The 15,113-nt window shown below is 42.1% G+C and overlaps 1 protein-coding gene across 2 annotated transcripts in view; it reads left to right on the top strand.

Moving 5' to 3' along the window:
* COL4A3 (collagen type IV alpha 3 chain) overlaps nt 1-15,113 on the top strand; it is a 153,291-nt gene that overhangs the window by 83,329 nt on the left and 54,849 nt on the right. The window contains exons 13-23 of one of the 2 annotated variants that reach the window (XM_051849085.2): nt 127-204; nt 2,336-2,398; nt 2,777-2,836; nt 4,042-4,086; nt 4,352-4,405; nt 5,269-5,310; nt 8,564-8,648; nt 9,007-9,042; nt 10,651-10,815; nt 13,220-13,312; nt 13,779-13,874. In XM_051849085.2, the coding sequence (XP_051705045.2) occupies nt 127-204; nt 2,336-2,398; nt 2,777-2,836; nt 4,042-4,086; nt 4,352-4,405; nt 5,269-5,310; nt 8,564-8,648; nt 9,007-9,042; nt 10,651-10,815; nt 13,220-13,312; nt 13,779-13,874 (817 nt within the window). Of the gene's footprint in view, nt 1-126; nt 205-2,335; nt 2,399-2,776; nt 2,837-4,041; nt 4,087-4,351; nt 4,406-5,268; nt 5,311-8,563; nt 8,649-9,006; nt 9,043-10,650; nt 10,816-13,219; nt 13,313-13,778; nt 13,875-15,113 lie in introns of those variants that run through there. The other variant, XM_051849086.2, reaches the window with a different exon arrangement.

Genomic DNA, 15,113 nt, shown 5'->3' with positions numbered 1-15,113 from the left:
AATAGGCTTTCGTTTGATGTATCGTCTATGTAAGAACTGAAGAGGGATAGCAGACTTTTCCAACACAGTGAAGTTGAAGTGTTGAGGATGTTCTTGTCTCACATAACTGGATGTGTTTGTCTTTAGGGTGTGAAAGGATTAACAGGACCCCCAGGACCACCAGGAACAGTTATTGTGACATTTACGGGTCCAGCTAACAGAACGGTAACTCTGCAACTTTGTGATTGGGGGTAATCTTTCCAGTTTTGGGCATGAAGTCTTTGTGCTCCCTTTTGTCTCCTGCACAAGCTCTGTCATCTAGCCATTAGCCAACCTGAACATCCAAGTTTCATTCCTTCCCTAACTTTCGTTCATAAACCTGGGAATAGATGAGGAAGACATGAAACAAGTGGCTTTAAAGATTCCTGGAACTGGAGCCAGAGTCTGATTTTGTTCACCATTGTAGTCCCCTCCCCCATCATCCCTAGTGTGGAATTCAGTGAACATTTTTAAATGAATGATAATAAAACGGTGTATGGTTCAGTTGGGTGGTAATGACTAAGGACAGGGCTAGAGAGGCATTGTTATCATAGGGGACACTGTTACCACTGTAACACCAAGGACATGATGGCCCCCCTCCTCACCAGATCTCACTTTGACCACATCATAGTGACATTAGCTTTTGTGTCTTGGTTCCACTGTGGGAGGGTTAAAAACACCAGGGTATGGAACTGGGTTGACTATGTAAAAGAAGTGAATCCACAATATAATATGCCAATCCTAGACACTAGAATGACCCTGAATGTCTGGGAGTTGGGATGAAGAAGTAAGGGGGTGGGTAACAGGCTTTTTGTGGATTAACTAAGAAACAAATATAAGCCATCCTTCTCTTTTAAACTTATTAACTACTTGAAATAATAACTTGATTGAGATACATGTATTAATTGATCGTAAACTGTACCCTTGTAACTAAAGTATATAGTTCATAGATTTTAGTTTTAAGTAGTTTATAGCTCTTTTGACTTATACCACATTCCATACAATTCACTTATTTGGTGTTCAATTCAGTGGCTCTTATTATATGCACAACCATCACCAGTCAACTTCAGAACACTCTTCATTATGCCAAAAAGAAAGCCTATAGTCATCACCCCCCCCCCAGTGCAGTTATTTTTTGCTTTCTTTTTCAAAACTTTGATTTCAGAAGTTTTAAATTTACAAAACAAAAATTGTGAAGTGGTTCCTATACACCCCACACCCAGCCTTCTCTATTATTATACAGGCATGTTAAATGGTCAAAAAAGAACTAACAAGAGTTAGGCCGGCGCCGCGGCTCACTAGACTAATCCTCCACCTAGCGGCGCCGGCACACCGGGTTCTAGTCCCGGTCGGGGCGCCGGATTCTGTCCCGGTTGCCCCTCTTCCAGGCCAGCCCTCTGCTGTGGCCAGGGAGTGCAGTGGAGGATGGCCCAGGTGCTTGGGCCCTGCACCCCATGGGAGACCAGGAAAAGCACCTGGCTCCTGGCTCCTGCCATCGGATCAGCGCGGTGCGCCGGCCGCAGCGCGCTGGCCGCGGCGGCCATTGGAGGGTGAACCAACGGCAAAAGGAAGACCTTTCTCTCTGTCTCTCTCTCTCTGTCCACTCTGCCTGTAAAAAAAAAAAAAAAAAAAAAAAAAAAAAAAAAAAAAAAACTAACAAGAGTTAAAACAAAACACAGTAAAATTTAATATCACCAAAATAATAACTAGCATTGAATATGGGAGAAAAATTGACCTGAGAAAGATAACTGAACAAAAACAAAATTGATAAGCATGAAACATCATAGTCTGAGAAATGGGAGGTTGAATTTTTGTTGGCAAAATTTATATCTAGATTTGACCCAGGAAAAATGTTTGCAATTCAAAAAAATTGTGACCACAATAGAAGACTCACATGAGAAAATTTAATCCATAAAGCATAATAAGGGCCCAAAAAATCTAATTAATGAATCAGATTCTCATTATAACATTTAATCAGAAAAGCATTGACACTAAAGAAAATAATTTTAGTATATTAAAAATGAAAGTAAAATATATTCAAAATAATCTGAATACACTCCAAGAAAACTGATTCAGTAATTAAATTAGTTTGTTAGCTTGATCCAAAAGATACTCTCTCTAAAAAAAAAGTTAGTACATATTTTCAGTAGGTTCACAGGTATAATATTTGACATGTGAGTAACAGGAAGGTCTACTGGGTTTTGTTATCGTAAGCTGCATTAGTAGTTTATAATCCAGTTTGTTGAACAGATAGGGGACTTTGCCAGTGTTGTCTTGTTGGATCCATTTGTGTGACCTTGCATTGTTTTTGTGGCAGGACCTCAAGGGTGAGAAGGGAGACAAGGGAGCGATGGGAGAAGCTGGACCTCCTGGACCTTCAGTAGGTCATTTAGATCCACGTTGTTCCTGTGATGCATAAAGTAGGACTTCAGTGCATACGTTTATGGATGTTCTACCTTTAGATCTCACTATAAGCTGAAATGCATTTGACCTCAGGGATCATGAATACACCAGAATTATTTTTATGGCCATTTCTTGTTGAAATCCTTGCTTTATTTTACGTGTATAAGATCTTCACACTCTGCTTTTGTAGCAATTGTTTTTAATTAATACTCATAAATGAGATTTCCCTTTAAGATGACTCATTATTTGAGAATTCTTTAATATGGCAAAATAATCAGAAGGTGCAAATTAATCAAAAGCAATCTAAGTAAAAAAAAATAATTTGTAAAAGTTGACAGCACTTTAATTAATACAGGGACCACCTGGAGAATCCTACGGCTCTGAGAAGGGTGCTCCTGGAGAACCTGGCTCACAGGTAAATTTGCATATTCAGCATCATGTGCAGCCAGTAGTAGTCAGGACTTGGGACTCTTTAGGTTGCAAGAATGAGATGCCTAATTCCAAATAGCTTAGGTTAGAGAAAATAAATTTTTGAAGTTTAAGGAGGTGGAATTTATTTGCTCAGGTATCTGAGATGTTCAAGGCCATACAGTCTTCTAGAACATCAGAGCCCGAAACTATATGTGCAGAACACTCTCTCCATATCACTGTCACATCTCTTTGCATGTCAGTCTCATCCTCTCCACTGGTAGATGATCTTCTCTCAGGTCAGGGGAGATGGGGAGAAAGAATGAGGCATAAGAGCAGGCAACTTCAGGTTCATGGCAGTGAGGAGAGAGGGGGTCTCTTTTCTCCCTGTGTAGAGAATGAATCCGATTGCCACAGCTTGTGTCATATATCTTGCTCTAGAGAATGGCTATGGTCAGGAGGAAAGGGTGCCATGACTGGCTGAGCCAATGGAGCAGCATGCCACTGTGATTGACAGCCCCATTAGAAGTACCCAGAGTGAGAGAAAAGTAGCTTCCCAAAGGGAGTGGGGGCAGAGTGTGACCAGAGATGGTGGCAAGACAGAAGGAACAGAAGCCTACTACCCAAACCAGCTCCAGTTTGGAAAGGCTTAAACACACCTATTGTGCAAAAACTCTAAAAATGATATACTAGAAAAAAATATTCAACATTCAACTGGGATGATTTTCATTTGTCAGGAAAGATAAATTGTGATACTTAACCTAAATGTTATGTCTGGATACCCTAATATATCTTTTACTCATGTATTTAGATACAGGAACATCTGGGGTTTAAGGCATTGCCAATATTTCAAACAGATACATAAAATGAGAAAACTTTCCTCTTTCTGGATTTCCTTATTCACCTCAGCTCAGTGCTTTCTTGACTTTTTCATCCAAGTTTAGAAAAGGCAGCATCAGCTCTACGTTTAGCTGTTTAATTCCTTTCTTCCTTCTTTTGAGTCTAAACGTTCATCCTGATTGGCTTGTGCCTCCCCTGGTAAGAGAAGGCCATGGTGTGTTCTGTGATTACCAGTTATTCCTTCTAAACCTGGGAGAGGGACCTCACTCAAGCATTCTTGCCTGAGGTCCAGAGATAACTTTATACTTTGAGTTTTTTTGTTGTTGTTGTTCAAGTTGCCCATATTTATTAAATTGCATGTTTTTGCTTTAGGGAAAACCTGGGAAGGATGGAGCCCCTGGCTTCCCTGGCACTGAGGTAAAGACATGACCTGATGCATGGCTGCAGGGAAACGGTAGCCCTATTAGAAGAAGGATTCTTGAGAGCCACTAAGTATTTATAAAATAACAAGTAGCCCACGGCTTTCAAAAGCCACATTTGAGAATCACCATTGTACGTCTTTGCTGTGACAAGAGATCAGCTGGTCCCAGTCTTTTTTTAAGTAGGCGTTCTAACTGCCCTGCTTCCTGAGGAGTGAGTGATCCATGTGTCCTCTGATCTGTTTCTTTCCTCTTTTCTCTAGGGAGCCAAGGGCAACAGGGGCTTCCCTGGGTTAACAGGAGAAGTTGGCATTAAGGTAACCACCTCCCTGAGATCCTGTCTTCAGCCTTTTTCAGCTGGTTGGGCCTTGCTTACCCATCTTTTCCTGCACACCCTGGACCCAGTTACAATGAATTGCAAACATAGACTTCGTTAAAATGCTTTAATATATTAAGGAAAGAGAGAGATGGAAATTTTACTTAGCATTTGGAAGGTGGTCTTCAGAAAAAGATATTAAACTTGTTCTATGTGTCTGAAGCTGATGTAGGACCAGTGGGGCTTCAGCTCTGCATGTGTGAGGAAGGGGTTGGAAGAGGCCTGCCATTGCAGATCTCTGGTCACTTGAGGTCAAGCAGAAGCTGAACCTTGTGAGTCTCAGCTGGAAAGTCATGATCAAGTAATTGTGAATGCTACTCCTCCACATCTGTTACAGACATTCCCTGATAACGTGGACTTGTAGGTAGATGGGCAGATTCAGGATTGGTCCTTTAACAACGTCACTTCCAGTAGACTCTAAAATGCTCTCTTGAAGAAGAGGGGATGGCTACAGGTGGACACTGGGAATTACATACAACCCACTGCCTGGTGTTCCTTGTGCCTCAAATGTGGGTGAGAATGGAATGTGCAATACCTGTGACCATCCACTGTGGGTGGTGGCGTAGAAGAAACCGCTTTTCACTACCTTGTAGACAAGATTCCCAGCCCAGGTACAGGCCCTCTGGAAAAATAATTTAAAGTCATTGTCCCATTACCTCTAATTTGGCTTTCACATGACATCTAAATGACTTTACTTTTAGTATTAATTAATTCCTCTAATGTACATTTTTCTTTTTAATAATACCAAACATGTAAATAGTTTTGGTTAACATGTTGATAATATATAACTGTTTTTCAATTTAGGGATGGAAAGGAGATATTGGCCCCCCAGGATTTCGTGGTCCAGTAAGTGTAATTTAAAAATGTTACTAATGTCATATTTCATTAAGTCCTTCAAAGTATTTGAAAAAAATTGAATCCGTGTTTCTCATTAATTATTCCAGAGATGTTAGCATTTCCTTTTTTTATTAAATTAGGACAAGGAACAGTTGTGATTATTTGTCCATTTGCCAATAAACATTTCCTTTATTTTTATTTTTATTTTTTTGACAGGCAGAGTGGATAGTGAGAGAGAGAGAGACAGAGAGAAAGGTCTTCCTTTTGCCGTTGGTTCACCCTCCAATGGCCGCCGCGGCCGGCGCGCTGCGGCCGGCGCACCGCGCTGATCCGATGGCAGGAGCCAGGAGCCAGGTGCTTTTCCTGGTCTCCCCATGGGGTGCAGGGCCCAAGCACCTGGGCCATCCTCCACTGCACTCCCTGGCCACAGCAGAGGGCTGGCCTGGAAGAGGGGCAACCGGGACAGAATCCGGCGCCCCAACCGGGACTAGAACCCGGTGTGCTGGCGCCGCTAGGCGGAAGATTAGCCTAGTGAGCCGCGGCGCCGGCCGCCAATAAACATTTCCATTTGAGCCTGCTTGGTCCTCATCCTGCACTAGTCATGCTAGGCTATGAAAAGAAGAAATGTTTGGTCTAAGGTAGTCCTATGTCCTCAGGTAGAGTAGGTGGGCTGCCACACGGACAGCTGGGGCCCTCAGGGTTGGGGCAGAGCCTCCTCCCTTGCACCTGGGCCCAGTTAGACATCTCCTGCACTTTCAAGCAGCGGAAGCTCAGCCATGAGTTTAATTCCAAGGGCAGCAAGAACCAAGCGCTGGTTCCATTGCAGTAGACACAGCTCACCTCCCCAAAGCTGACATGAGTTTGGGTTGGGTGACTGTCAACTCCTAGGTGCATGGTGGCCACACTTCACTTTCTGTGACTCTGCAGCTTCAGAGAGGAGTAAAAGGGACCCAGGCCTGGATTTACAGTATCCGTTCATCTCTGCCTCATTAGGACAGTGGTTTTCTTATTCTGCGGGTTGAGTAGGAGTGCTGTACCTGACTGTATATGTTGGAGAAAATGGCCCAGAGTGGCCAAAAACAAAGTCATGGAGAATTGGTGGGGAGAGGGGCCTGTTAAAATGCAGTCCCCGTATCCCCAGGCTAAGCAATTTAACTTGCTAGCTGAGGGTGAGTCCCCCCAATATTCATTTTTATGCCAAAAGAAAATGATGTAGAACCCCCCAAACACATTTATACAGTTGCCAGAGAGATTAAAAGTCAGTTTTGGGGCCAGCGCTGTGGCGCAGCTTATTAAAGCCCTGGCCTGAAGCACCGGCATCCCATATAGGCGCTGGTCCTAGTCCTGGCTGCTCCTCTTCCAATCCATCTCTCTGCTATAGCTTTGGAAAGCAGTAGAAGATGGCCCAAGTCCTTGGGCCCCTGCACCAGCGTGAGAGACCTGGAAGAAGCTCCTGGCTCCTGGCTCCTGGCTTTGGATTGGCACAGCCCAGGCTGGGGTGTGAACCAGCAGATGGAAAACCTCTCTCTGTCTCTACCTCTCTCTGTAACTCTGTCTTTCAAATAAATAAAATAAATCTTTTTAAAAAAAGTCAGTTTTGTAAAAGCACATAGCACAATGGCCAGCACTCAGCAGGTGCATACTTGTCATTGCAGACTTCATGATGGGGCTTATTACATTAATGTTATTGTTAATAATACTTTTTTCTTTATACTACTTGTTCTGTGCTACCTCATCTTTAAATAAATCAACAAATTGGTCCATAAAAAATAGTTTAAAACAAATTTTTCATATTTCTATCTTCTTTCCTTCAAGGCAAATGTACTGAATTATAAGTGAAATCTACTTGCCTATTGCATTTTGAGGGAATTATAAGCATTTCCAGCTGTCTATTTTCTGATATTCAGTTCCAAGTAACTCTGTTTGCAGCTTCTACTAACAAAAGAAACTCTGCTTCAGAAATAAATGGTTAAGGAGACCAACAGTGGGTCCACTGAGCATGTCAGAAACAATATTCCTCAACTCTTGCAGGATAATAGTGTCCTTTTAAATTTCAGAAACACTGTGTACAATATGTTTTTTTCCTGTGCGGGTACCCACATAGTTTGAAACAAATTTAGTCCACCAGGACCAGCAAGATAAAACAGCAAAATGGGATAGTATAAAAAATATCAGAGTTGATCCTATGTCAAAACGGTAAATTATTGCATTGTGAAATTTCATTACCTGTATATCTGTACATACAAACATAGCTATGTATATGTGTTTGTCAGTATAAATGTAAAAGTGGGTATAAGAGTTGAGTCACATCATAAAATGTATTCCTAATTGAAAGCCCATGAAGTTTATGCTATCATGTGTCTTAGTGTGTTCTCTGCTGCTATAATGAAATACCCAAGGCAGACAATTGTTTAGCTCAGAGTTTTGGAAGCTGCAAGTCCAAGATGAGACAGCCTCATTCAGTTTGGTCTTTGGTGAGTGCCTAGCACACATGTACCTGCAGGAGAAAGATTGGCAAGACAAGATTCCAAAGAAACTGGATCCTATAATCTCTTCTGAGGGCACACACCCACCTGACCGAGGATCTCCCACCAGGCCCCACCTCCCAAATGTGCACACTCCTCTTTTTTTATAGAAAGATTTATTTTATTTATTTGAGAGACAGAGTTACAGAGAGGTAGAGACAGTGAGAGAGGTCTTCTATCCGCTGGTTCACTCCCCAGATAGCCACAATGGCCGGAGCTGTGCTGATACAAAGCCAGGAGCCAGGAGCCAGGAGCCAGGAGCTTCTTCCAGGTCTCTCACACTGGTGCAGGAGCCCAAGGACTTGGGCCATCTTCTACTGCTTTCCCAAGCCATAGCAGAGAGCTGGATCAGAAGAGGAGCAGCCAGGACTAGAACCAGTGCCTATTTGGGATGCCAGTGCTTCAGGCCAGGGCTTTAACCCACTGTGCCAAAGCTCAGGCCCTAACACACCTATTCCTCTTAATATCACCATAATGAAAGCCAAGTTCCCAGCATAAGGACCCTTTGGGTAAAACTCAAACCATATCCAAATTATAACATTACACCACCCCAGGTGAACTTCATCTTTAAATTAATCCATCTATATATAGGGGACTACCATTTTGCTACTAGCACATAGATCTATGAAGTCAGGAAAATATCTTTTGGGCCATAAAGAAGAAAGTGAAGTAATTGCATTTGTATGCTCTCCATAAATAGCTATATTTTCTCTTCATCCATTTTTTTTTCCTTTAAGACAGAATATTATGACACATACCAGCAAAAGGGAGATGAAGGAATTCCAGGCCCACCAGGCCCCAAAGGAGCTCGTGGCCCACAGGGTGAGAATAAATTTCCCGCTAAGCATTTGCTGACCCTTTGTCTTAGAAGTGATCTAACATGAACTACAAAGCCAACCTGCAGATCCATGATTCTAGCAGTGGTTAGTTTTCTGGCATCTAAATTCACTGCCAAGTGCCAAACACAGAGTAGGCTCTCCATCATCTCTATTGAGTTAGGTGAAAATGGTCAAGTGGCAGTTTTACTTTTTAGGTTGGCTATCTGCAGTTTATCTATGTGTTTTCTAATATTTATGAAAGAGTAGGAAATGTGTTACTACATTGCCACCCAAGATTTCAGAAGTTAAGAGGGGATTATTTATATCTTTGTCATAAAGTAATTAATGTTGTGCATTCCCAGGTCCTGTTGGTCCCCCTGGAGCTCCTGGCAGTCCTGGTATGTCCATGTTTCTTGGGGTACACACGGAAATGCTATTTTGATGCACTGCTTTGTAGTAACTTTAAATTGGTTATGTAGACACGTTTCACTGATTGATCTAAAAGTTTTTCCACCTTCTTCACTGTTATCTTTGTGATTTGTAGTAGAAAAGTAGAAGCACATACAAAGTGATATCACAATGCTTTTTCACTTTTCAGAGTTTTTAACTAAGTGCAGAGATCTTATTGCCAGGGAATTTCCATGGCTACTTTGGGGTACAAGCAACGACTTAAAACTCAGAGGAGGCACAGATAGCAACAATGCTTAGGTAATTAGGTTGATTGAAATGACAGTCTCACAATGTATCACAGGTTGCACAGGGATACCTAGCTTATACTTTTTCTCTGAAGTTTTAGATTTTAGTCCATGAGTCTTTAGCGTGTTTAACTTGCAGGAGAGGAAAAACAGAGTCTGGGATGGATCCATAGCAGTCCATCAGTTATAACTGTTATTACGCTCCTTTTCAAGTAAATAGAACTAAGAAAAATGAGCAAAAATTTAATAAACCAGTACAGAGGATGCCCCAACACCGACTATTTTTCTCTATGTGATGTTGCATATTAAACCACTTCATAATTTTGTAGACTGTGGAACTATATGTCTACTATAGTCCACTGTAAAAAATAAATCCATAAATATAAAAATATACAAAAAGTTCATGGAAATTTTGTATTATGAAAAAACTGTGCATGAATTTCAAGATCTTTTTGCACCCAAATAAGCTTATCTTTCAATTCTATTTTTTCCATAAGCTTTCTGAAGTACCTTTGTACTTGCGTGGAGGAATAGAAATCAAACTATTGACAGTGGATATCTCTGAAAGTTGGAATGGGGCAAAAAGTTGTTTTTGGACTGTGGGAAGACCTCCTTCCCACTGCCAGGCCCCTCTGGAATTGGACTGCTCACATGCCAGTGAGCAGAAAATCGTGGTCATCGTAAGAATTTGTCATGGGGATCAAATACTAAGAAACAGTCGGGTATTAGCCCTGCTGGTTTCTGAGCCCTATGGTGGTGATACCTCTCTTCCTCTCAGTTAAACTGGCTATGCAGCAGAGATCCAAGACTGCACCCCTCCTCACATCCCCACCATTTGGGAGTAGATGGTTTTATACCCTTAGCTCAGCTTCTCTCCTAGGAGGCACCTGCCTCCCCCACCATGCCCTTTTATGTCTAAGACCATCCACAGGAAGCAAGTCCAATTACAACTTTCTCACTCAGGGCTCTGAAAGGCAGGCATGCTTTAATCTTTAATTTAAAAATACATCAACAAAGGAGCATATATGAAAGAATTTCTCAGGAGTCCTTTCCAATAAAAAGACTACAGTGCACTGCAAACTCAGTTTTGATTTCTAGGAATAACTTAAGGAAATTGTCTTGTAAGGATGGGGTACACTACATTTTGCTGTGTGGTGACTGTTTACCAAGGTCATTGATTCATGTTTTGTTTTGCATACCCCTCAGTTCAACTTTAGGAATGTGTTTCTTTTTGCAGTTGAAAGAAAAATACATAATTATCTGGAAAATAGTTTTAAAATTCAGTAAATGGTTATTTTCCCCCACCCCGAGGACCATCAAGGCCTGGCCCCAGAGGAGCTCCTGGATGGCCTGGCTTGCAAGGAAGAAAAGGAGAGCGAGGACCCCCAGGGAAGGATGCAGTGGGGCCTCCGGGGGCCCCAGGCTGTCCTGGTTCACCAGGCCTTTTAGGGCCACCAGGATCTCCAGGACCACCAGGTAAAGATGACTAACAGGGCCCCTGTGGTAGACATGGCCCAGTGACACATGTGTGCAGATCAGAAGCAATAAACGTTACCCACAGCTTGGCCATCGGTCTGTGCGGTCGCTGTTATCTTTCCAATGGCATTCCCTTCTGTTATCTATGAGAGAAAATATGGGGGACAGATGGCTTTGCAAATGTAGCCTGAGTTTCCCAGAGAGCAGAGTGAGAGGCAGGGACAAAAAGAGGAAAGCAGAGAAGGAGGCGTGGTTATCAAGTTGGCCTCAGTCAAGTGCAACTATTTGTTTAGCCCTGGATACTGTCTGCCAGGGAGGGCAGGAGGGGAATGGGGGGCGGGGGGTGGGGGACAAGGATTTGTCAACCAATTACTGCTTCCCATAGTCAAAGATTTGGTCCGCAGGGCAGGACTAACACACATATCCAGACAGTGACTGCGTGATTCATGGGGCATCCAGGCCTTGGTATCAGCAGGGAAGCCCCAAGGTAAGAGTTAAGAGGCCAGAGGCATGCAGCAGGGGTCTGGATTCCTGCCACTTCTCTGGGTCAGAGATCAGGGAGCTGTGGGGTTTGAGTTGGCACTCAGGGGTTCTGACATAGACTTCCTCCATCCTTTCCTTCCCATCCCCCCACAGAGTTACTTAGCATTGTATGTTGGCTCTTAGGTACGACAGACTCTCCTGAACACAGAGATCGGGCTTTGTTTTTGTTTTTGTTTTACTTGAAATGTAGTTTTAGGGAGGGACGGAGGGAGGAAGAGAAAGAGAGAGAGAGATCTGTCTTTCATCTTCTGGTTTACTACCCAAATGGCCACAATGCCTGGGACTGGACCAGACCAAAGCCAGGAGCCTGGAACTCCATATGGGTCTTCCACAGGTGCAGGGACCTCCACTGCTTTCCCAGACACATTAGTAAGGAGCTGGATCAGAAGTGGAACAGCTGGGACTTGAACCAGCACCCATATTGGATGCTGGCAAACACCTTTCCTGGAGGGTCATTGGGGCCTGCGTTTGTAGTCCACCCGCCTTCAAGACTTAAGAATCTTACATGTCAGAGTTTCTTGTTTGTTGGTCAGTTTTAGAAAGGAAGGAACTTTTATTATTTACTGACAATGTTGTTATAAACCTAGAAAATCCCAAATAATAATCTGGAAAACTCTTAATAAGATAATTAAGTATGTGGTCATATGAGCAATCTTTTTAAAAATACTTTCCTTGAGGAAAAGAGCTAATTAAGGAATTATCCAATTGATAAAAAAGATACTATATTCAAGAACAAATCTACCAAGCTATGTTACAGACCTGTGGGGAAAATAAAGCAAAAATGAAACTAAACCAAACCAAACATCCTTACCATATGTCAGGGATTTTAACAACTTCAAATCCTCCAGTCCTCTTTCAGGCTGCAGGTTTAGTATCATTTTATTGATGCCAAGGTGGATGTGCAGGCCTCATGAAGCTAATGAAGCTAATGAATGCTAAAGCCAGGATCTGGACCCTGACCTTGGTACCTGACACAGAGCTGCCCCCTCCACCAGAAGGCCAAGCTTCCTCTCCCCTGGGGGATCTCCAGGCATTTGTTCCCTATGCTTCCTACCTGTTCTTCCCTGTGCAACACCTGTCTGCCTTTTGGTTCCAGCCTCAAGTCCCACAGAAACTTCCACTGAGTCCATATGCATTCATTCCAAAGCTTATTCCCACTGCAGAATTCTTCACTTTATCTTTTGCTTGTCAGTTTCCTCTTTAAGAATCAAAGCTCCTTACTGGTCTAGGCTGATATTAGTATGGGGACTGAAACAAATAGTTGTTAAATTAAGTGTGAAATGAGTGTGAACATGTCTAAGTACATACGTAAGTCCACAGGAGGCGTAAAGTTGCCATCGGATTGTGCTGCTTAAAGATGACTCTCCAGATGTCTTAGAAATACAAAAAACTAGAACACCAAAGAGTTATTCTTTTTGTAGTTAAGGGGATATAATATGCCACAAACCATGTTCTAGCTAAATTAAGCATTTTACCATTACTTTCTTGCTTTAAACTTCAAGACAGCTGTAGGTACTGTTTTTAAATATTTATTTTCATCAGCATTGTCTTCGACCTTTATTTGAAACCACAAAACCAAAAATTAGTTCATGGAACACAGCTTACTAATATAAGAGAATGAACTTGCATTGTGGTGTTATAGCAGCAGACAAGGTGGAAGATTGGGGAAAACTTCCCTAAAGAGCTGCTTTAAAAATAGCAGACTCAATTGATATGGACAAACAATGAGGGAAAAAAACAGCACTCAAGACCTGGCTTCCAATACCAAGTTAAAAGAAATGCGTATCAAACAAGGCATTTCTTAAATACTGGCTAACTGGAGAAAACACAAAACAATGTCTTTGGTCCTGTCTTTTTACAGGTGATGTCGTTTTTCGCATGGGTCCACCCGGGGACCGTGGGCTGCCAGGCCATATAGGGTTTCCAGGGATTCCAGGACTTGATGGGCCTAAAGGTTGGTTCAATGGCTTCATCATCAGCATTGTGATCTCCGGTTTTCCTCCAGGGACAACAATGATCTCAAACAGCAGCTAGGCAGGGATGGCTTATTTCCCAAAAGTATTGGCTAAAATGTATTTATTTATCTGTAAGTTGGTGATTTATTTAGCACCCACACAGTAAATTATTGGATACCTCTACAATGGAAGTTTTATCTTGCATGCGAGGAGGGAGACCCTGAAATCACAGATGTTTGGTGTTAGACTCTTAGAATTTCCTCTCTCAGTAGAAGCACGTGTGTCAAAACAATAAAGTAAGTGGATATAGCGGATGAGGTGGTTTTGCTAATAGGTATAACATCCCAGATGATTTTTACATATAAAAAGTTTAAGTGTAGTAAGTGCTTGTGTAGTCAGGAACTGTGTGTCCTCTCAGAGGCCTTGGAGTGAGTTTCTGAGCAATGTACCTGTGTTCCATTGCAGGAGAACCAGGCCTGCTGTGCACACAGTGTCCGTGCACCCCCGGGGCCCCCGGCCTCCCAGGACGGCCTGGGTTAGATGGTGTAAAAGGAATCCCAGGTACAGACCATTTGCATGCAGATCTGTTTTGTAAGTACAGCTGGGTCAACACACTGGGACATATACATAACAGAAAAGGTATTAGGTTGCTGAATCATGAGTTTTACATGAACTTGGGAGGACAATTTCAAAAGCATATACTCTGTTCACATAAAGTTAGCCCAAATCACATAAAAGCTGGTAATTTTTTCTATTGCATTTTAGTTCTAGGAATCATAAACACAGATCCCTATGGGGAACTAGCAGATAACTTTAAGGAGCTGCACTAAACACATATCACTTTTTCTTCCCTAAAGAAATAAATTCTCTCCCATTTGCTTTAAAAAGATAAGACCCTTCTCGGTCATTTTTTCATGTTATCCCTTTTGTACAGTCATGGGTATGCACAGCATTGAGCCCCTTCCCCTCATCTCAGAAGGTATATATTCAAAGACCCTCAGTGTACAGTAGAACTGTCAAAAGTACTAAACCCTATACATATAACTACAATGAGAGATTAATAATGACTGATGATAGAACAATTATAATAAACTTTAATGAAAGCTATATGAATATGTTCTCTCTCTTCCTCTCTCTATCTCAAGATATCTTATGCATTGTACTCACTCTTTTTTTGTTGAACACAAGTAACTGAAAGTCAAACTGTGGATATAAAGGAACTGCCATATTTTGCTTTATTCATAAGGAAATAAGTACAGTAATTTAAAAAAATACAGTATCCTCAGTGCTGGGGACAATAGAGTGATGAGGCGTGTGGTAAGCATAAGGGCACATTCAAATGGGCTCAGCTCAAGCCTGTTCTTCCTTTGCATCATTTTTGACTCTAAGCTAATAGATGCTTCAATTTCTCATGAGAAGAAAGCAAGATTTTTATCTAAAATGTCATTTTTGAAAAATATTAGCCACTAAATCAATTTTTGATGGACAAAATTTTCAGAAGATAACATTATTTTTTAAAGATTAATTAATTTGTTAATTTATTTGAAAGATACATTGACAGAGAGAGAGGCAGAGACAGAGGAGAGACCTTCCATCCGCTGGTTCATTCCCCCAGAACCCTGCAATAGCCAGGGCTAGACCAGGCTGTAACCAGGAGTCTGGAACTCCATCTGGATCTCCCATGTGAATGGCAGAAACCCGTTCACGCTGGGCCATCATCTACTGCCTCCCAGGGTGTGCGTGAGCAAGAATGCTGGATTAGCAGCACAGTGTAGCCAAGTCTAGACCCAGGCACTTCAT

This window comes from Oryctolagus cuniculus, chromosome 3 (assembly GCF_964237555.1).
Source record: "Oryctolagus cuniculus chromosome 3, mOryCun1.1, whole genome shotgun sequence".
Taxonomy (NCBI): domain Eukaryota; kingdom Metazoa; phylum Chordata; class Mammalia; order Lagomorpha; family Leporidae; genus Oryctolagus; species Oryctolagus cuniculus.
This window is presented reverse-complemented; position numbering and strand designations above follow the sequence as displayed.